Source organism: Corvus kubaryi, unplaced genomic scaffold, assembly GCF_017639235.1.
Source record: "Corvus kubaryi isolate FWS band 111438036 unplaced genomic scaffold, C.kubaryi_AGA036_p1.0 37396, whole genome shotgun sequence".
Classification (NCBI taxonomy): Eukaryota; Metazoa; Chordata; class Aves; order Passeriformes; family Corvidae; genus Corvus; species Corvus kubaryi.
Window position 1 is genome coordinate 15729344 of NW_024581135.1, and position 21126 is coordinate 15750469.

Genomic DNA, 21126 nt, shown 5'->3' on the forward strand with positions numbered 1-21126 from the left:
AGGCATGCTGCCAGTATGGAGCAGCTCAGCAGGACAAAGCAGGCACACAGCAAGAACTACTTTTATTGGAAGAGATTTGCATCTACAAAAGAGTGAAAAACAGGTGTAAAATCCACAGTAAAAAGAAGGGGCATTATGAGCTGGCCTGGTAAGCAAGACAAGATGCCTTCTTCCCACTCTGAGGAGCAGTCAGGCACTGTTTGCTCACAGACACAGCTGGGGTTTGGGATGGGGTCACAAAGCACCCCAGATTCAAAACACCCAACACAAGCAGGATAAGGAAGTTCAGCCCTAACCACACCTCATCCCCACCAAGCCCAGCAGGGCCCAGCCACATCAGGGTACCTGCTCGGTGTCACTCTTGCAAGTTCCAAGAAGCGGCCTAACAGCCCCCAAATATAAGTACTGCTATGACCAGCCAGCTCATTCCCACCTCCTTCAACCTCCTCTCCCCTATCCCAGGCACCCCACCTTCTCACTGGGGTCAGTGCCTTAGCCCCTCCACCCTGCACACACAGTCCCAGCCTCCAACATCCCATATGCCACCTCTGTCCAACACCACTCACTACAGGAAGGGGGACAATACCCCCCTTTGCACAAGCACCCCAGCCCAAAGGCAACCCATATTTACCCTCCAGCTAGTAAGTTCCCACCCCAGCAAGCCAGCTCTATCCCAACCTGCCCCAGCAGCCCCCAAGTGAAGAACATCCCTGCCCTGGGTGGGGGAACACAAGTGCTGGTTTGAAAGTAATGCACAGGCCTTCAGCCCCATGCAGTTCCAAGGATCAGGGGTCCCAGAAGTGCAAGGAAGTAAGTTGTGCCACACTGGAAGGGAAAGGGAAAGGAAGGGGCTGCTGTCCTGTACTCCTAGCTGGGAAAAATGAAGCTCTTGATTCTACTGAGATCCATAGCAGTGTGCAAGAAGCACTGCTTCAGCCCCAGGGGGTCCAGCCAGTCCTCACGGTTAGGGGCTGCATCCCATGTGGGGCCTGCAGTGGCTGAGCAGGTGTGGCAGTGGAGCACCGGAGGAGCTGGGAGCACGGCAAGTCCAAAGGGGCCAGGCTGGCTGGGGGCTGCAGTGGGGCTGGTACGGTTGGATCTCTCACAGGCAGTGGGCACTTTCCGGAAAGGACCTTGTGGGAGGCTCCTGTGTTGGGCTAGATCAGGTGCCTTTGGGTAGGACAGAGCCGTCATCATGCTGCCCCACAGGTAGAGTGCAGTTGCTGTGACACCCCCACGACGTGGCTCCTTGGTCATCTCATTCTCCCCCAGGCAACGGGTGCAGCTGGCTGAGGAGATGTTGGGCAGCTCGGGCTGGGGCTGGCCAGGGGCTGGGGCTGGCTGAGTATCCAGCTGGCACCTCCCCTCCTCAGGGAACAGCGCAGGCCGGGGAGCTGCAGTGCTGACACTCCTCATGCACACAGACCGGTGCACTACAGTGATGGAGGCGAAGATGGCTGCGAAGCCAGTCAGGTACACCACACCCAGGAGGCATGCCAGCTAAGGAGAAACCAAATGTTAGCCCAGACCCACCCAGCAACACCACCCACCAGCCATAATGCAGCATGGCCAGGATCAACCTGGCAGCTGCAATGGGAAAAAGCATCCCCCTGGATGCCAAGAGCTGGCAGCCACACTGCTAATGGTGGGTGGCACACAGCCTGCCCAAAGCAGGGCCTAAATATCACAAACCAAAATGCCCCAGCTAAAAGCCAACAGTTCCTGTTCAAGACCCTAGCCAGCACCCAGTTGCCTCTATGCCACCACCATGCCCATGTACCATGACTTGTGGGGCTGCGGTCCAGCACAGGGCACACCACCCAGCACCAGGCTGCAGTGCCTCAGGCAGTGCAGCTGCAAATCGGCATCTTCTGACAGCCTCCCTTTTCAACAGGGAATAAATCAAGGTGCTGCTCTCAGTGGAAAAGGGGGTCCTGCTCCAAATCCACAGCCTCCTAGGTCCCATGTTCTTGCAAGTAGCTCCTCTCCTATGCCCTTACCTTCACCACTTGCTGGTAGAACTGGCCCAGCACATGCTGCCACATGGACTGCTCCATGAGGACACACAGATCTGTGTAGGTGAACCAGCCACGCCACATGCCCTGTTTTTCAGCCACACTGCAAGAAGAAAAAAAAAAAAAAAAAAAAAAACAACGGGGAATGGTGGATGTGGTATGCACCTTTCCCCATCAAAGCAGCTTCAGCCCAGGCAGCCTTGGAGTAGACCCTGCTTAAGCTCTGCAGAAGGGAGCCGGAGAGCCTAGCTAAGGCTCACAGGTGTCCCAATCTCTTATTTCACTGCAGCAGGGCTACCTCCAAGCAGGGGCAGAGCCAGGCTGCAACACAGATAAAGGGATCACCCCCATCCCAGACACCTACCGTCCTTCCAGCCAGCTCAGCACTTCAAACAGCTCCCGAGGATCTGTGTAGAGACTCCAGTCCTGTCAGGACAGCAGTTAAAGGTCAGCGCAGTCAGGGCAGGTCACCCAGCACCCAGACACCATCCTTCTCTATCCCTTCATGGGAGCATGTGGTGGAAAACCAGAAATCCAGACTCCCCTCAATGCCTCTTTTCCCATGCTCTGTGAAACAGTTGGCAGCAGTGACAGTTTCACTTACAATGGCGCTCAGGAAGTTCATCTCCAGTGTGTTCATTGTCTGGACATCCACCTTCCCTGCAGCTCCCCACTCGTCGTTGAACACCTCCTCCTCCTCACCCTCATCATACAGGTACTTACTTGCAACCATCTAAAAGTAGCACAAAGGACAGGATCTCAGTCTTCACTGCACTCTTCCAGGCTTCCCTCCAGCCCAGTTACCCCCCTGCCCACCACTCACCATGGAGATCAGGAAGAGGTCTGAAGATGAGATCTGCTGGAGGTATTCGGGGTTCCGGTGCCGGAGTCTCTCAATGTAAACCAGTGCCAACATCATGGAGCAGGGCGAGATGCAAGCTTCCCTGTGGGACAGGGCAAGAACCAATGCTATAAACGTCCCAGGCACCACAGCACAACTTGGTTGCTCCCTCCCCATGCAGGCAGTAGGAAGGTTTAGCAAATCGCTAAATAGGTCACAGCCTTGCCAGCTCTGTGCCAGCTGTCCTGAGCTGCAGCAAGAGAAAATGCAGGGGATGCAGGGTGGAGAGCAGAAAGCCCTGGTTTCTGTTCCCAGGCACAGTCAGCTCTCAACTGAGCAGCCCTGCCGGCAGCAAGGAATGCTGTGAGGGCTCAGCTGCCAAGAGGAGACTCCAGGTTCAAACCTGGTTACCCAGGGAGCTACAGTTCCAGCCAGTACAGACTCCCAGTAACAAGAGCACACATGCATCCCAGAGAGCAGGACAAACATGAAGTAGGCCTGCCTGCATCAGGAAATCACCGTGCCTGCTGTCTGTGCCACCTACCCCTTTTTGCTCTTTTTGACACTAATCAGGCCTAAGCACAAAGCCAGTGGCTGTGCCAGGGGACAAAAGTGAGTCACAAGTAAGACCAGAGCTCCAAGTTCTGACCCAGGACATGAAGAGACAGGTTTTGCTTCTTACCGAGATACATGAGACACATATTTCTTCTGGAGTCTGCGGATAGGACTGGGAGCCACTTTCTGCAGCAACTCCACAGCAATATCTAGGACAGAAAAGCACCAAAAAGAGTTAGCCTCATGTGGCACAGCCCACCCCCACCCTTCCCCTTCTCCCCACAAGCCCACAAGGTCTTGGTGTTTGCTCAGCCCTTCAAGTTTAAATTAAACTATGAAGGTAGGACAGGCCTTATCAGAGGTCAGAGACAAGTGAGGAACAAACAAATATGCACGTCAGGCAGATCACAGCAGGAAGAGGATGTGAGTGACCAAGGGCCTGTGGCAGTGCCATATCAGCAGGCCTGTGTCACCAGCAGTCAGCTGCGGAGAAACACCCTCCCCTCACCCTGCAGGATCTCAGACAGCCCTTCTGGAGACCTTCTTGGACCTGATGTCAGACCACATCTTCGTGGTCCTCTGCTCCCCTCCAACCAGCAGCATCTTCCCCCTGCAGATCTCATCAGCACCGATCCAGCTTCCCCTACACCACAGCCCCAGCGCTCCCGAGACGATGATGTACAAGGTACCCATGTGAGCAGGAGCCCAAAGGTACTAATGGGGTATCAAAGCAGCAATACAGTGTAACTGCAGCTCAGCCTGCTTTCCCTGCACTCAAGGACGTGCCCCAGCATTCAAGCACTGAAGAGGCCAGAGACTGACATATACTGGCAGATGGCTCCAGCAGCTCCCATCTCACTTCCCTACACAATAGGACCAGCTGGGAGCATCCCAAGCAGCACTATGGTCTGATGCTTGGCAAGAAATGCTTTAGACAGGAAACTTGAAATACATTTTGCTTCCAAGCTCTTGGCTGACAAAGTTGAGAACAGTGTTCATCCCAGCAGCCTTGCATTTCCAGCTACCAGGGGAAGCATCACCACACCCCTCCTTTCTACATCTCTCCAGCAACTAAGAGAACAGCTGCACTAATGAGAGTGATGTGCCCAAAGTACAGCCACCAAGCTCAGAAAAACACTGCTCTAAGGAACCTCCCTACACCATTCAGGCCACACCACTACTGTGGTGTACAACCAGGCAGACATAGCTCCAGCCACCCATTGGCTGCTCCCAGCCTCTCCCACTGCTGCTGCTCTCTCTGTCCTTCCTGGCCACCCTTGTGCTACCGCAGAGGCAGTAACAACATCCCAAGGGATCCCTACAGCTTTTGTCCTGATATGAAACCAAATTCTTCAGCCCACAAATCCATCTCACAACAGTGTCCCGCCCTAGAGGGCGCGGAGAGCAGCTGATCAGTTTCCCCATCTCACAGCCATGGCACAGTGAGTGTGGTTACTGTTCTTCTGTTTCCAAAGAAACAAATTCACTTTTCAACTTCTCTCCTCAGCGAGCCCCATACTGCCTTCTGCATCCAACCCCCAATACCAAAGACCTTTTCCTGCTACTCCAGACTCTCCCGACAAGCCTCTGCCTTGTTTGAAGAACAGTGCCATAAACTTGCCATGTAGTTTATGGAAAGACACAGTTGTACCAAGATGGATGTCATAGTCCTGGGCCCACTTTTTTGACAGCAGCTGGTGAAGGAAGGCTGTAAAGCAGATCAGCCCATGAACACATTCTCTGTGTGCCACTCTGGCACCCAGCTGCTGGAGCCATGGCATTTCCTGAGTGCAAGGCAGTCCTTAGAGTTAATAGCCCCCAACAGTTTTCTTGCATGACTGTACCCTTTGAACTTTCATCCATGGAACAGTCCCACCTCGCACCCGGGTGTAATGCCAGCCTCAAGCGTCCCTCGCACTGCTCGTGTTGGAACTCGTGACTCCCAGCAGCACCCCGGCAGGTGGCTGCTCTGCCTGGGTCTGCCCTGGCACCACATGCTCAGCATCCTCTTCCTCACCAAGGCACATTGCACACAGCATTCTGGCAACTTCAGACTGTTTCCCTAGCAAGCAGATATCGGAAATGCTGAGACAACTACACAGCGAAGGCCCTCTAGCAAACTACTCTTGCCCCTTTTCCATTCCTCTCCACCATCACCTGCAGCAGCTCCTCAACCTTAACCCAGCCATGTCCTTCTGCTCCTCAACACACTGCTGAATTGACAGGAAAAAAAAAATGCAATCCAGACAAACACACAGCAAGAACTTGTCCCCTTGGTGCTCACAACTAGAAGTTGAACAAAGCTGAGTGTTTTGCAGAGCACAAGCAATTGTCCAAGACAGCTCTTACCAGGCAGAAGTTCACAACCTGCTCTGCCAAGAAATTCACAAGCAATCTAAAGGACTTTACACACCAGTGAGACGTCAAAAATGCAGCAGTGGGCCAGACAGGGCAACAAAAGAGAGAGCAGAAGCCATGAGGCTCTGGCATCCTGCCCTGCTGTACTGAGTGGGAAAGGCCGGGCAGGGGTGGGATTTGGCACTGGGGAGGAAGCAGGTGACCTATTGGTCTCGGCCCCTTGGGCTACTTCCAACCCCCTTGACTCAGCATTCCCATCTGGGGACAATCAGCAACCCACCTGCCACAGGGCTAGAGAGATTATCCAGGCTGCAGTCTTTGTCCCAGCCATAATAGAGTCGCTTCCGCACTCTCTCGCTCAGTTGCTGGTGCCTGGGCAGGAACTGAAGGCAGACAGAGGAACGTGAGGAAGGCCCAGAGCACTCCTCATACCGTGCTTTCCACCCCAACCCAGCTCAGGGCTACACCGGGCCGGGGCCTGCGGCCACACGGGGCTCCCCGGGAGCGAAGGATTGGGGGGGATTGCCCCGGGGGCCTGCTAAGAGCAGGATGGACCGCGGATACTCACCGTGAACTCCTGGAACCCACTGAGGGAGAAGGCACCCTCCTCGTCCAGCAACAGCTCGTCCAGCTCCATCTTACCCGCTCGCAGGGCGGGGGCTGACAGCTCCCCTTCGGCGATACAGGGCCGGCTCTGAGGGCGCGGTGCCGATCCGCTCCGAGGCCGAGGCCCGGCGCAGCGTCGGGAGCGGAACCCTCAAAGGCGCTCCCAGACCGACCGCCACCGCCCGGCCTCCTGCCCTTCCTGTTCCGGCGCGGGGGCGCGGCCGCTCCCCGCCCCTGCCGCCGCCGGGCGCAAGCGCGGCCGGTGTCACCCGGTTCCCCCCCCGCCTCCTCCGTCCCCGGGCGCACGCGCAGGGCGGCAGCGGCCGCCGGTCCCTCAGGCGGTGCCGCCCGCCTGGGCCGGTGACAGCGGCATCTCCGCCTTCTCCCCCCTCCCCCCCCCCCCACCCCCCGGGCGCCCGGCCCCGCCGCGGGGGCGGCGGCGGCGGCAGCGGCCGAGGAGGAGGAGGAGGAGGCGGCGGCGGCAGCGGCGGCGCGTCTGGCAGCGGCGCTGCGGCAGCGGCTGCGGGGCTGGGAGGCGGCGCTGGCGACGGCGCAGCGGCTGCTGGTGTGGGAGAGGCCGCTGCACAGCCTGGTCACCGCGGCCGCGCTCGGCGGGGCCCTCTGGTGAGCTGGGGCGGGAAGGGGGACCGGGGGCTGTCGGTGCCGCCCGTCCGGTTCGTGCCCGTGCCCGCAGCGTGCGACGGCTTTGGGGCCCGCGGTGGTGTCCCTGGGTTCCGGCGGTGTGTGTTCCCGCAGCCGCACCGCCGTGGGATATGCATAGCCGGGAGTAGCCGCGCTGTTTTCCTCTGACAGGCATAAACAGGCCCCTCCCTGAGGGGAGAAAGTGCCAGGAGGATTTGCCTTGTCCTGCGATAATAAAATGCAGATGGGCCCAACTGGAGCCTCGCCCAGGCACGTTTCTGCTTAATTTTTGCATCCGTGTTTTTATCAGTTCGTTTCACTCAGTAACTGCGGTCAGAGATCTCCACGGCCTCCTGCATCGGCAGCTGCCCTGCGGCGTTTTATTTGAACCTTTCTGCTCGGTAATCTTTCCCGGGAGGTGCTGATTTTTCACTCGGTTTTGGTGTGAGATTATTCCACCTTTCCTGTTTTCCCTTCTCTGCCTCTCCGCGGGGCAGCAGCATGAGGAGATGGGAGTGTGAGTGGCAGAGCCCAGCTGTGGAGGGGAATGAAAAACATCCTGTTTGTTTGTATAAACAGTGAGTCAGTTTTACTGTTGAAAACGCTCTGTCAGTGGCTTTCCCAGCAGAAAAGGTCAGAAGTGGCCAGGGAAAGAGCTAAAGGTTGGTTGCAGGTGAAATAAGAAGGGGCAGATTCTGAAGTTAGAGGAGGGAAAAGTATGTGACCGAACAGCCTTTGAAGTCTCTCTGATGAGGCAGTTTATGTTCTGTTTCCTCATCCATACAATTATCAGAGGTGTACGTGGTAGCCAGGCACATAAACTTTTTTTGGGTTACTCTACCACCTGAAAAGTCTCAGAGCAGAGCTATGAAGTGAGAAGGAGGGGGAGAGGTGCAGGTGAGATGGCAGGGGTGGTAGACAATGACAGCCCAGGGGCTGTGCATGATAAGGTTGAGAAGAGCAAAGAGTGCCCAGAATATGGGACAGCAGAGAGAGATTTAAGTACAGCAGAGGAGGAAAAATCATTTAGGGTCCCATGGAGGATTCAGCCAGCATCCTTTAACTGAAATCCATAAATGAGATGGAATAGGAGGAGATCCTTCCTGAGATGATGTGTTAAGCTACAGAATTGCTGTTTAATGAGAAGGAATACAAACGTTGTTTAGGTTGTTAAAGGTCCTGTAAGCCCATGGAAAGTGCAGCTTTTGTTCTGTGCTGCCCAGTGAGGCACATTTCACTTCCAGGTTCTCTACCTGTGACTGTGGCTTGGTGGGAACCCCTCCCTGCTCTGCACTGTGAGATTCTCCCTGACTCCAGTCTTTGTTTGGTGTATTTGACATTAGTTTCTGGCAAACACTCACTGAAGAGGAGCAGGGTAAAAAAGCAAAACGGCTCTTCCCTCCTGGAAAGGAATGTTCGTTAAAGAGGTGAAGGTGAATGCATTTCCCTGTTTTGTTTTTTTTTTTTTTTCTGGAGTGACTTAAAAGCAGCTCCTCTGAACTAGAGAAAAGGATGAATGCAGACAGCCACTGCTGGCACAAGTGCCACCCTGGCACCTTTGCTATTGAATCTCTGTGGAGTGGGGAGATAAACTCTTTGAGTGGCATTGCCCAGCTGTGTGTGAGTAGTATTCTGTGATCTGGCAAGTGGCTTGATCCAGTATGTGGATGAGGGACATGAAAGGTTTTATGTCACAAAGCAACTAAACGATTTAAGTGCTGGCTAGGCTCTGGTGAAACAGGGGGAGGTTTGTGATAAGAGAATGGGTATCTAGAATGGCAAGATGCATTACCTGCTTGTAATGCTGGACCTTGCCATGACAAATGGGATGTAGGTTTCCAGCGAACAGGCCGAGTTGCAAACAGTTTTCTGCTACAGCAGTCTGTCTTTATGTTATCTAGTGCCTCCACCTTGAGGCTTTGGAAGGACTTGTCCGGGGAGCATTAGCTTTGTTTTGCAACCTAGGGAGGAGCTCAGAAGCAGGGGAGGAGAGCACTGGGAGATGGCAGGGAGTCAGCTGTCTGGTGGTGGGCAAAGGCACCATTTGAGAATGTGCTGTGGTGTGAGTGGGTGTCTGCAGAGTACAATGCTTGCTGCAGTAGCCCATAGCAGTTGGATATTTCTGCTTCGAGCCATATCTATTTGCTCATCAAGAGCAGTAATTTGCTGTCTTTTCACTGCCTAACAAGTTCTTGTTTGATTTCTAGGTTGTTTTCCTCCACCTCCCTGAGACCCCTCTTTCTCCTCAGCATGTCCCTTCTTGGCATCCTCTTGTTGGAGAAGTGGAAACCCAGGTTCCTGTTTGATTTCTCAGGTATGTGATGATTAGCACTGTAGATAGTGACACAGTTCTAGCGTTACCAGCTGCTGGGCTATGGCTATGGCCCTTCCTGGACTCTCTTAGCAGTAGTGTAAGTCCTATTCCTATTTTAACTGCAGGCCCAGATACTGGTGCTGCTTCTTATCTGTGTCAGAGGATTAGGATGTATCCTAATGCTCTGGGCATGGGGGAGAATTGCTCCCAGTGCTGAGAAATGCTGGGAGTGGCTCATTCTGAGAGTGGCTAAGGGGCCCAGCTAGCTTGCCAGGGAAGCTAGTGACAGGGATCATGTGCTTCTGCTGTGTCTTTTCTCTCCTGCAAATGTGGCAAAAAGATCATCTCAAGTCTGAGCATGTATGGCCAGCTGAGCTGAGGGAAGGAGAGGAGGGGATGAAAGTGTATTGGTTTTAGTTAAGTTCAGCGTGGGCTTGTGCCCTGAAAGAAGCAGAGCAAATGTGAGCCACTTCTTGTGGCAGGTAGCAGAGTGGATGATGAGGTCTGGCAGCAGCAACAGTTAGTGTATTGTACCTGTACTGAACAGCATCTGATCTCCAGCTAATCAGTGAGTCTGATCACCTGTCTTATCTTTCCCATTTATTGAAGGGTCTGTGCCAACATTAGACACAAAAGCAGCAAGAGGAATAGCCTCATAAAGATGATAGACATGGACTGGCTGCTGTCTGCTTCGAGTGCCTCCTTCTTTGGAGTTTATTAAATGACGGAACCCAGACCTTCCTACTGTATCTACTGCTACTGTTCAAAGGCAGCTCAGGGCCCTCCATCCCTGCCCCTCTACTCCAGGGAGAGTTTCTGAATGAAAGCCCCTCTATATGTGTGTTTGTAAGGTGCCCTTTATTTGACCTAAAAGGGTACTGACTTAAAGGGTGCTTTCACAGAAATCCTGATAAGATTAGATATGTTACAGCTGTAGTCTTGAAACTGTTTGTTCTGTGTGGTTCAAGTAACCAGGCAGTTAAACTGAACTGGCCAATTTAATTTCCTGCTTATTCACATTGGTTTTTAAAGGGAATAGTTTAAAGCCAACCCAAACCACCTCACTTGAAACATGTCCAGAAATGCGAAAGTCTGGTGTCCAGTACAGAATGGTGTCATTGAAGCAGGTGGGGGTGGAATCATTCCAGCAAGTACTTGGCCTGTAAAAGTTGTGTTGTCATAGAAGAAATAGGAAATTCATACTGAAATCTATTTATATGATGCAGAGCCATGAGGAATAAAAAAGAAAAGCAAACAAAACTGCAGCACCAGGGGTTAGGCTCGTCCTAGGCCATCTGCTCTGCTGGAAGTCAGTGCACATCCGACTGTGCCTCTCCTCAGTGTTCTTCACATATTTCACTCCTTCCTGCTTTTCTGCTGCTGACAGCAGAGAACAGGGACACCTTTCTGATGTGCCTGGTTAGGTCACAGCCCTGATTTTGACATGGTCCACTGGACCGTGTTTCCTTTGCTTCCACAAGGAAGGAATGGTGCTCTGCATTCCTGAGGGGCCTCCCGTTGAACTGGTACTCCTGAACACTTAGGGGTTCTTGTTTGGCTCTCACTTCCTGCTGAAGCAGAGCTGTAGCTTTGTGGCTTACCTCCTTAGTGCTTCCTGTAAGCCTTTTCTGGAGTTCTGGGAGATGGGTCAGTACCATATTTTCAAGAGTCAGCACGTACGTACAAGAGTCAGCACGTGTGTCTCAGATGACTGCTTCTAAGATGACTTCTGAAGGAATGCTAAAACCTCAGCATGTGTTTTGCAGTTACTCACACACTGTGATCAGGGTCACACTAATAGCATCAAGCTGTGCGACTTTTTTAGGCCCTTTCAGAAGGGACTGCATATTTTCAGCTCCTGTGCAGGGTATTTTCTCAATATCTACATGGAGTTCTACTTAAACATTATTTAAGGACTTAGGAAGCATCTCCAATTTCTCCTGAAATGGGTATCAAGTAGGGATGTTTTCTGTAGCCTTGCTGTTTGGCAGCTGTGTTTCAGTCAGTGCAGGAGAGCGCAGTGTGGAAGAGCTCTAGCAAAAGTTTTGTTGCCGTTGAATGCTAGTACTCCTTAAAAAGGGCCCCTGCTTTCTAGCTAAAGTTTACATACAGATGAAGAATGTCTCTTGGAGAAGTGTTGAAAACCTGTAAGAGCCAAGGAATCCATCAGCAATAGTTTGTCAGTACCAACATGTAACCTAAACTCCTGCATGGCTGTCTGATCTCTCAGAAGAGTCTGGTGTATATCAAGTGATTTGTATTAATCCACAGTCCAGTGTGAAATGCTGACAGAACGATTTCAGCCAGTTATTGATGATCTGAGGCCAGCTCTGGGTGTCCTGCTTGCCAGCTTAGTTGTGCTGGTGCTCGACAGTATTTCAGCACAGGTTGGAGTTAAGCCTTAACTGAGGGACCCTTTCCTGTTGGAAATGCTCTGGGTTTTTTGGGGTTGGGCTGTTCTTGCAACTAGTGTAAGATTCCAATGCTTTACAGTGGCCAGAAGGCAGACTACTCTACTACAGGAAGCAACATACTGTTGATCTTAAAGACAGCTTGTGTTTTGCTAGATAGCTGAGATCACGTGAAGACCCTGCAGCCTGCTGTAATGTTCTGCTCCCCAAAGTGTCTCTGAAACCTTCAGGATCAACTGAGGAGAATTGTTTCACTCCCTCTGCTGGCGTATTTTGGATGGCTGGGATGACTGCAACCAGTCGGAGAGGAGTGGGGTTCCTGTGCCATCCCGCTTACTGTGTGCTGGCACATCTGTCCAGCAGAGGTGGCGAGCATCCCAGCACCTCGTTTGATATACTGTACAGCTGGTGTAGCCAACCCTCACAGACTGGCTAGTGCCAGATGTAATGTGTTTGGTGATTTAGCACAGGTGATAGATGAGGCTTAGAGATAGGGCTGGATTTCTGTGTGCTGCGATTAAGCAGCTTTAGATTCCTGAGCACAATAACAAAACACAGCAATGGCAGTTGCAGGAGGGAAGCAGCTGCCCTGTGGGGGTGAAGCTGCATCCATAATATTCACTTTGCAGCCCAGGCTTCCTCCGTGAGCTGCCCCATCCGCCATGCCAAATGTTTCTGGGCAGAAGAGCGAATGGACAGCCCAGTCTGAGAGCAGTTGACTCCTCTTGTCAGGCCTGATTACTGGAAATCTGGGTCACGCTCTCAAAGAATCGCCTCCTCCCTGGGTGATTGGCCTCCTGCTCCACTGCGCGAGCCGGCTGGTGCAGTGCCTGCAGCGGGAGGAGGAGTCTGGCAGACTTGGCCCAACATCCTGTGTCTTGGGAGAACAGTGGCAGGGCTGCTACAAGCAGTAGTTGGTCTCTTCTGTGGCTTGAGCTGGATGGAGTCTGAAGTCTCACTGGGTGATTGCAGTGATGGTTGGTTGTTTGCCTCTTCGGTGCATTCCCCTGAGGGAGTCATTGCTACTCTTGGGCTTTGTGCCTGGCTGGTGACTCCAGGAGGATTCAAACCCCTTTTTGCACAAGTTGCATTTCCTTAACCCATTTCTGACTATAAGCCTGGTCTCTGAAAATAAACTCTCCTTTATTTTAATTCTGTTTACATGGTGACATGCAGTGGGGGGGACAGGGTTAGGGTTATAACCTCATGCACCGAGTTTGCTGCTGGTCAGACAGCATCAAAGATACATCAGCCCCTGCCAGCTCTAGGACAGTGGGTGGACTGGTACAGGAGGGTAGATCTCAACGAGCTATCACAGCATGAACAGGGCATTGTTAAATACAGGAGACTTATAAAGGCTGTGTTGATAGAAGAGCTTTGGTTGAGCCCTGTACATCCTGAGACACCAGTCAGCTTGCCAGGATATCCAAATCTGTGAGCAACCAGGCTCATGAATTTCAGTTGTCGTAGAATTTTTATTTCCTCAATGTATCTAAAAGCAGAGCATAATCATACGTGACCTCTGCTATTGAAACACTGCTCCTCTCTTCAGTACTGCATGAACTAAGTCCCTATTTGATCCTCACTGGGTTCAGTGCAGAGAGGAATGGGAGAGCCTTTCCCTTGCTCTTATCCAGAGTGACGGACCTTAGGAGTATAGTTATATCTGTGCCTGGCACAAAAGGCTGTCAGGGGATATAAAAGAGCCCTAAAATTAGAAAATTATGCACAAGACTGCTATTTGTTACTTAATTCCATGGGAGAGGATGGAGACAGCAGGGACATCTCTGGTATTTGTACACAGCATCCTGCCAAGGACGAGGCTGGTCAGTGGGAAATGCAGCTCAGACCTCCTGGTGCCATGTTTAGCTCCGAGATGGAAGCTGAAGCTTTGCCCAGCTCCAAAACTGTGCTGGCAGCCGCTGTGGGAATGGCACTGCCCAGACATGTGGGACACCAGGAAAAGCTGCATGATCCTTGGAGCGGAGAGTCCCATGTTAACACCAGGATACACTTCAGATATGAGTGTCCTGCCATGTGTGTGTTGGGTTGCAAGGTGTGCTGGGGTGCCCAGAGATCAGTGCTCTGCTGCTCCAAGTCTCCAGGCATGCTTCGCTAAAGCCTCCAAGCTCAGGCTGCAAGCCAGCGATTCCTGCTTGCATGAGAGCACAAAGAAGGTCCCCAGGGTCCATCCCCAGCTAAGGATCATACATCTTCAGCTCTGCTCTGTTCAACTGGTAAAAATGTCAGGTTTTATTTTTCACTTGGCTGACTAATCTGCTATGTTCTCTCTACAGCACAGCCATCAGAGGAGCCAGGAGGAGAGAGGTAAGCTCGCAGATGTGTTCCTTGGTGAGTGGGGAGAGTGGGGAAACCTTAATTTAGTATGGTGATCTCACCTGTCCTTTTTTTTCCTGTTGTGAATAAACTGCATGGCCCCTGCTGTGAAACACTGCTAGTGACTTCTGCACTGGGAGCTGCTTATCAGCTCAGGAGCCACTGTTTGAGACTCCGGGGAAAGCTAGTGTTCTTTCAGTAGCAATAAAACTCAAGTACTTCTGATGTTAGGAACTCTTAGGTTTCTTCCCTGGATCTGTCCTGAACTATTTTAAGAATCCTCCAGAGAGAAGGAAATCACTGAGACTGACTTCTGCAGGCTGCTCTCTCTGGTGGCATGGCTTGCATCCTTGGCTCTGGTTGTAGGTCTGAGCACCACTCTCTGGCTACCTTGGACTTGGTGCCAGAGGGTGCCACATAACTAGTTACTCTGTGTGGCTTTGAGTAAACTGCTTTGCATCTTGGGCTTGTGGCATGGGGATTCTGTGGCATGGTATCTGCCGCTGCTTGGCTCAGGTGTCTCTTAACTTTCTTCCTGATTAAGGGGAAAAACTGTCTCCAAATCAAGCATCTTCTGTAGTTCAGTTGAAGATGCAGTCAGTATTGTCAAGCCTTTGGTAGGGAACTCTGCTTCCTGGTGCAGCTGTTCCTCCACTCCAGGAAAACAGACCATGTTCAAAGATTGTCTTCTTGCTCTTGTCTGTCTCTAGTGAGGGGGTGACTTCAGGGGCACAACCTCACCTGCTCAGTGTCCCTGAGCTGTGCCACTGTCTGGCAGAGAGCTGGGTCACCTTCAGGCTGTACCTGCAGGAACTGCTACAGTACAAGAGGCAAAATCCTGCCAAGGTAAGCTGGAGATACCTACTCTTCTGTGCAGGGGCTTTTATTTCCATTACTAGTGGCTTAAGAGATGGAAGAATGTAAATTCAATATTTTTACAATTGCTATCCCTGTCCAATATTTGCTGTTCATTCCTTGTAGATTCTGTGCCATGGGAAGTTTCAATAATGAGTAATTGACTTCCAGTATTTGTAAACTGGAGCTGAACTTAACCCCTCCTGTGAATGGCTTGCTGTACTTAATTTCATTTCTTAGTGTGCAAAGGAAGCTCTTAGATTGGGACTGGGGAGAAAAAAAGGGAAGCCTACAGTCTCTGGCCCTTTCACAGGTTCAATTCTTAAGATGGTCCTATTTCACTAGCCAAGATTGTAGCTAGCAAAATCCAAACACAGTGCTGTTCCTGAGTGCATGGAAACTTGTCATTAAACATGTTCTAATGGCTGTGATATATGTTGTTTGGAAAGGGTTTGTAGAGAGGAGCTGGCTTAGCATCACAAAAAGTAGGACAGACCAACCACTAGGATTGTGTCAGGCTTCCTGGGGTTCAGTGTGCCAAAAGAAGTGGGTTTCTAACACTGCTAATTACTCCTTTTCTGTCCCAGCCACAGGTAGTAGAAGACCAGGTCCAAAGATGCCCATAAAGAGTGAATTCTTTGGGAGCAAAGCCCATAGAGGAACCTTAGCTTTTGCAGACCCTCTCCATTATGAACTGAACTCTTAATTGCTGGATTTTGTCCATATCTGAACCCATGCCCTGGTTTGCAGATTGTCTATTCTCACTTTGCCCCCTCGCCCCAGGAGAATGTCAGACAAGCCATCAGGGCTGCACCATTGTACTTCACTTTTTCCAGGGGATGGAGGTCCTGGTCGGATGGGAGCATGGGCTCTGCTAATGCTTCTGCCAGCTGGTTTATGGCACAGCAGTGGCACAGCATCTGGTGACTCTGTAACAGGTGTCGGGACAGGACAGTTTTCTCCTGAAGTGCTGAGCTTTACAGGAGAAATGTACAAGTGGCAATTGGCAATATCCCATCCTATCCTCAAGGAATGTAATTTACTTCATAAAGAACTGTCTGATAAAGTTTTGATTTGTTTTATTGGGTGTTGGGTTACCTTGGTCATCCTGTGCTTGAACCTGTAATGCTTACAGCTTAACCCAACTGAGCTGTCCAAGTTGTGACCGTCAGCACCTGAATGTACTTGGTGCAGAGCTGGCTGACTGACTTGGTTAGGACCATCCCTCATCTTGTACTAACTGGGTTTCTGGCATTGGTTGCATAGATGTTTCTCTCCCTCTTGTCACTTCTGTTTGTTCCTCTCTCTTCCTTCAGTTCTGCATGAGTGTCTGTTCAGGCTGCCTGATTCTGGCTGTAGTTGGACACTATGTTCCAGGCATAATGATCTCCTACATCATTTGTGAGTATAAGCAGCTCTCTTGTCTGACTTAAGCTGAGACATGACCTAACTGTGCTGTTGATAGGCTGGTAAAAGCAGATTTGTAGTTTTCTCAAGGGGATCTGTGCTAGGTGATGAATCGATATACAGGGAATGTGTTCCGGGAAGTCTCTGTAAGTGCGTGCATGCAGTACAACTGCAAAGGCAGGAGAGGGAGCCGTGACTAAAACATTGGTGCCCTCAGTTGCCCACAGCTCAGGCTGTGCTGGCCGAGGCTCCAGGGAAGCAGGGAGCTACAGTCTCTCAGTTCCTAACGTGAGCAAATCCATATCGAGAGTGTTGTTAACAAAGCTGCATGTTGGGTAAATAGACCTTTTTCACTGCATCGTGAGTCCCTAATAATTCTGTTCTGGTGCTCTGCTGTGAGCACATCTGCATATGAGCTCTATGCTGCTACCCTTATAAAAATTTTGGTGATAATTAGTTTTAATTCTCATTTAAGCTCGTTTCAGGACTTCTATTGCATGTTGGGGCTGGAGTGCAGTGGCTGAAGAGAAGGGCCTACACTTCATCTTAACATAAATCTATATTCTATCTGAGATCTGGCAGTTAAACCTGGTTAATCAAGCAGCTTTGCAATGAGTAAGAAGAGCCATGGATGAGGATTTTTGAGCAGTCAGATGGGAAAGCACATGCCATTGAAATATGTTTCCCTTGATGCAGACTTTCTCAGTTGCACCACAGGAAGAGTTGGGTTGTACTTGGTCTGTCTCTCACACTCCCTGCATTCCATGTCCACAGTGCTCAGCATTCTGCTCTGGCCTCTGGTGGTCTACCATGAGCTGATCCAGAGGATGTACACACGTTTGGAGCCTGTCCTGATGAAACTGGACTACAGTATGAAGGCAGAGACGCTGCACCACAAGCATGAGAAGAAGAGTAAGGACCTACCTTCTCTCTGGCTTTTTTTGGTGCTGTATTCCTAGGGTGGAGCTGTAGAAAAAGGACAATAGGAAACCATGTCTGCCAACACTGTGTGGTGAAAGGCTGCAGAGGAATAGGGAAAATGAGGTGGAAACTTAAGGATTATGGGGAGAGCAACTGTGTGTTCCCAGGTGATCCTGAGAACAGCACATGAGAGCAACAGGTTATGCTTGTCTCCAGGAACCCTGTGCTCTTCCACAGGGTAGCAGAAGTAAGGGAAAGTGATGTATAAAGGCAGAAAATCCATTCAGTGTCATGTAAAGCCTTTCTTCTCTTTCTGACAGAGCGACAAGGGAAGAGTGAGCCTGCAGCAGGTGATGAGCCAACAGCAGAGACGGAGAGTGAGAGTGAAGCAGAGCTGTCAGGCTTTTCCCCAGTGGTAAGAGCACAAAGAGATTGGCAGGAGCCAGTCCCTCTTGTCTGGTCTATAGCAGCTTGGGAGCCGAGGGGTGGTCTGAGTACAGCAACAATGATAACACACGGCAGAGCAATAAATCACTTCTTTGCAGAATTCTAAGGGGAGAAGGGCATGTGTTTGATGAAGGCCATCGTTTCCAATCTGGGTATTGAGAATTTGGTGCCACAGAGCTGGTGACGCCGTAGCAGGACAGGGCCAGCCATACCCCAGCCTCCTGCTGACCTCAGAATTACTTTGATGGTTATGCTTCATGCTCAGAGAATGTGAGTGTCTCCTGAAGAAATGAACACCCCTGGTATAATGTGCAGGGGCTCCTCAAAACTGGAAAAGGGAGTTGAGCAGCTCTAGTGTCTCTTACACAGTTCTCTGCTTTCAGACAGATTGTGTGTGACCTTTCTATATTTGCACCACAGAAACAAACCAAGCATCTTTCTTCACATAGCTCTGGGCATGTAGCTGGGCTGTGAGGTGGGAAGCTTGTTTCCAAAGGAATGTGGATAGCACTGCTACTTGTAGAAGGCTTCGTTGCGCTCAGTGTGAATGCAGAAGGGAAAGGGGTGTTCTCCTTGGTGATCCCAGGAGAGGAAGAAGGATCAAAGCCTTCTGAGACTCCTACAGTCTCATCCCATCTTGTGCTGCCTCTTTTGTGTTCTTCACTGAGAGCAGGCAAAGCTCTGGGCCAGTGAGCTGAGACTGCCCTTCCTTCCAGTGCAGGGACCACTTTGCCAGCATACTGTCCCTCCAGCAAGGACTTCTGCCTGGAAGGTCTGGAGGTGCCCATAGGCAGTACTTGTACTTAGACACACAGGAATTTGTCTCTCTGCCTTCATCCCATGCAGGTGGATGTGAAGAAAACTGCCCTAGCACTGTCAATCACAGATTCTGAGCTCTCTGATGAGGAGGCTTCTATCCTGGAGAGTGGGGGCTTTTCTGTTTCAAGGGCTACTACCCCACAGCTGACGGACGTTTCTGAAGGTACATGATGGGACATCTTGCTGCCCCCTTATCCTTGGTGTTTTGGCCGAGAACAATGGGTCTTACAAATGGGAGGGCAGGTAGAGAACCCAGCTATTTGCATGGGAAGAGCATTGAAAGGAGGAAGGAAAAGCAGTGCAGCATGCCCTGACTTCATGGCTGATCATAAGCTGGTCCTGAGTGGACATCTGACTCTAATTACTGCCCCACAAAGCAATGCTGTCTTGTGACTCCAGCAAAGGAGCAAGGCCACCCACAAAGTCCCACAGAAATAACTGAATAGGATAGTCACACACCTGTATGTGATGCTGGGTGAAACAGGTCAGGCACCCCATCCTGTCAAACTTAGTAGCTCAGAGAAGGGCTGGTTAGTGGTGAGGAACATGGGGGTAATCACTTGGATGTGGCTAATTGGGTGTCTGGGAAGGAGCAGGCAGGTGACGTGCTGTAAACACAGTTTCCCTTACCTTGGGGGTTTTAATGGGGGGCTCTAGATGCAGAGAGCCTGAGCTGGAGCAGGAAGTCCTCTCTGGGCACAGAGCACATAGAACAGGATCACAAAAGAAACATTCCATGTGAATCATGCCACTGGCAGGAGGGAATAGCTGCAGACCTCTTCCTGCTGTGCTCCAAGGATAGGGAAGGTACCTGAAAGTCAGCTGTGGTGTGTCAGCTGGGGTAAGGTGGGTGAGAGGTCAAGGTGAGGGAACCTGTACCTTAATGCTGGTGCCTTTCAGACCTGGATCAGCAGAGCCTGCACAGTGAGCCAGAGGAGTCGTTTTCCAAGGACCTGGCAGAGTTTCCATCCGTGGAAGAATATCATTCCAGAGACCTGGGACCACAGAGTGATGAAGACGTGTTTGGTGTGCCTCTGGGTCCTGAACTTGCCCACGCTGCCTGTGAGCTGGACTCAGCAGAGAAGGAGGCCGTGGACTCTGACCTCTCCATCCTTCGCCTCACGTCTCCTCTCCATTTTGTAAATACGCACTTCAATGGGAGTGGGCAAGCGGCAGGAGGCAACGCAGAGCCAAAGACTGTCCCTGCCCCAGGCTTGGGCATCTGCATTAACACGCTGAGCGAGGAGATCGTCACCACTGCCATCACCACAGCGGTGCAGAACACCCTCTCTGCCCTCCTGCGGTCCTCAGAGGCCAGTGAAGGGCCCTCCCTCTCTGAGTTCCTCCCCACCGAGCCTGAAGAGAAACTGAGCTTCCAAGCACACCTGTCAGAGAGCGAAGTGGTGGAGACAGAGACAGAAGCTTCACCAGAGGATGAGGAGGAAGCAGATGACTTTGAGCTACTGGATCAGGAGGAGCTGGAGCAAATGGATGTAGAGCTGGGGCTCGGAGAAGAGCAGGTGGCACAGGAGGCTGCTCCATCATCCTCCTCTCACGTGCTTGCTGAGCTGCCAAAGCAAGGAGATGAGGAGGAGGCAGTGATGACAGCAGCATCTATGTCTTAGGTCTTATTTGTGCACCCCCTTTTTCTCTATCATCACTGGAAAGAAGGAAAAACTCACAGAGTGAACATGCAGTGGGTTTTTAGATGTTTGTGTTGACTGGGATGGAAACGCATCAGTGTTAATGTGCTATGTCTGGAATAATGAATCCTTTCCATCCTTCTAGAGCCTGGCCTTCACTGGCTGAGCAGGAGGCCCTGCAGCTGGGGAGGAGCCAGCTCCTAGAAGCCTTATGCCACAATTGAAACACCAACCCCAGCAAACGCTTCCTAGTAATGGTGCAGTATTTCGGTCTGTCTTCTGTTTGTCTTTCGTTTTGCACGCAGAGTACCGAGCTAGCTGTAGCTGCTGCTAATACCCACATCCCCAGTAGGACATATGCAATCTTATTTTATTGGGTTTTTAAATGGCTAAAAATGTAAATAATTTTAACTTTCATTGGTTTTGTCTGGGGGGAGGGATGGGGTGCACAGTCAAATGTGGATCTCAGGGGTTAGCAAAGAGAAAGAGGTCTTTGGAGCAGAGGGTAGCAAGGGGACAAGGGCAGATGGGTGTTGTGCAAAGAGACCCCTTCTGCAGACTGCTACTGTCTTTTGTGTCACTGCTGGAACAGGGTGTTGGGTGATACCTGCTTTTTTTCCCTGTCTCATTTGAGTTCTGTTACTGGGTGGCTGTGGAGTTAATTTTTTTGCAATCAATGAAATTCACTCCTGGCCCTGTTCAGTACTCCAGTTTCTTGCTGCCGTGGCATCTCCTGCCTTCCGCACCACTGACCCTTCTAGCACCCCATCTGTGCTCTGCTGGGCATCGTAGCATGGCACCTGGAGACTCCGAGGTGGCTGGAATAGAGCCAGGAGCTCTGTTACACGGCAGGATCCGTGGTTTGTGCCCCTTGGGGCAGGGGAGGAAGGATGGAGAGAAAAGTTCAAGCTGGGGGCAGAGACACATCTTGCTGGCCTGGCACGGCAGGATGGCT

The 21126-nt window shown here is 51.3% G+C and overlaps 2 protein-coding genes across 2 annotated transcripts; one reads left to right on the forward strand and one right to left on the reverse strand.

Annotated features, from left to right (window-relative positions):
- Nucleotides 1–43: 43 nt before the first annotated feature.
- On the reverse strand, nt 44–6580 carry CNPPD1 (cyclin Pas1/PHO80 domain containing 1). The gene is made up of 8 exons (XM_042041066.1): nt 6338–6580; nt 6050–6152; nt 3539–3620; nt 2839–2959; nt 2620–2748; nt 2380–2441; nt 2001–2118; nt 44–1500 (listed from the first exon to the last, which is right to left on the reverse strand). The coding sequence occupies exons 1-8, from the start codon at nt 6404–6406 to the stop codon at nt 868–870; spliced, it is 1317 nt and encodes a 438-aa protein (XP_041897000.1). The 5' UTR covers nt 6407–6580; the 3' UTR covers nt 44–867.
- Nucleotides 6581–6814: 234 nt separating this feature from the next.
- RETREG2 (reticulophagy regulator family member 2) lies at nt 6815–20869 on the forward strand (the record flags this gene model as incomplete). Its single annotated transcript, XM_042041070.1, has 9 exons — nt 6815–6999; nt 9225–9331; nt 14040–14070; nt 14790–14925; nt 16251–16335; nt 17116–17253; nt 17583–17677; nt 18556–18691; nt 19429–20869. Coding segments are annotated over 9 exons (1638 nt in total), but the record flags the coding sequence as incomplete, so codon positions are not given.
- Nucleotides 20870–21126: the final 257 nt, after the last annotated feature.

What these genes read in the sequence shown, in the direction of transcription:
- CNPPD1 (XM_042041066.1), bottom strand. Translation starts at nt 6,406, where the DNA reads ATGGAGCTGGACGAGCTGTTGCTGGACGAGGAGGGTGCCTTCTCCCTC. An exon ending in ACCTCTTCCTGATCTCCATG is followed by an intron (nt 2,749 to 2,838) that starts GTGAGTGGTGGG and finishes TGCTACTTTTAG; the next exon opens with ATGGTTGCAAGTAAGTACCT. An exon ending in TCTACCAGCAAGTGGTGAAG is followed by an intron (nt 1,501 to 2,000) that starts GTAAGGGCATAG and finishes GTTTCTCCTTAG; the next exon opens with CTGGCATGCCTCCTGGGTGT.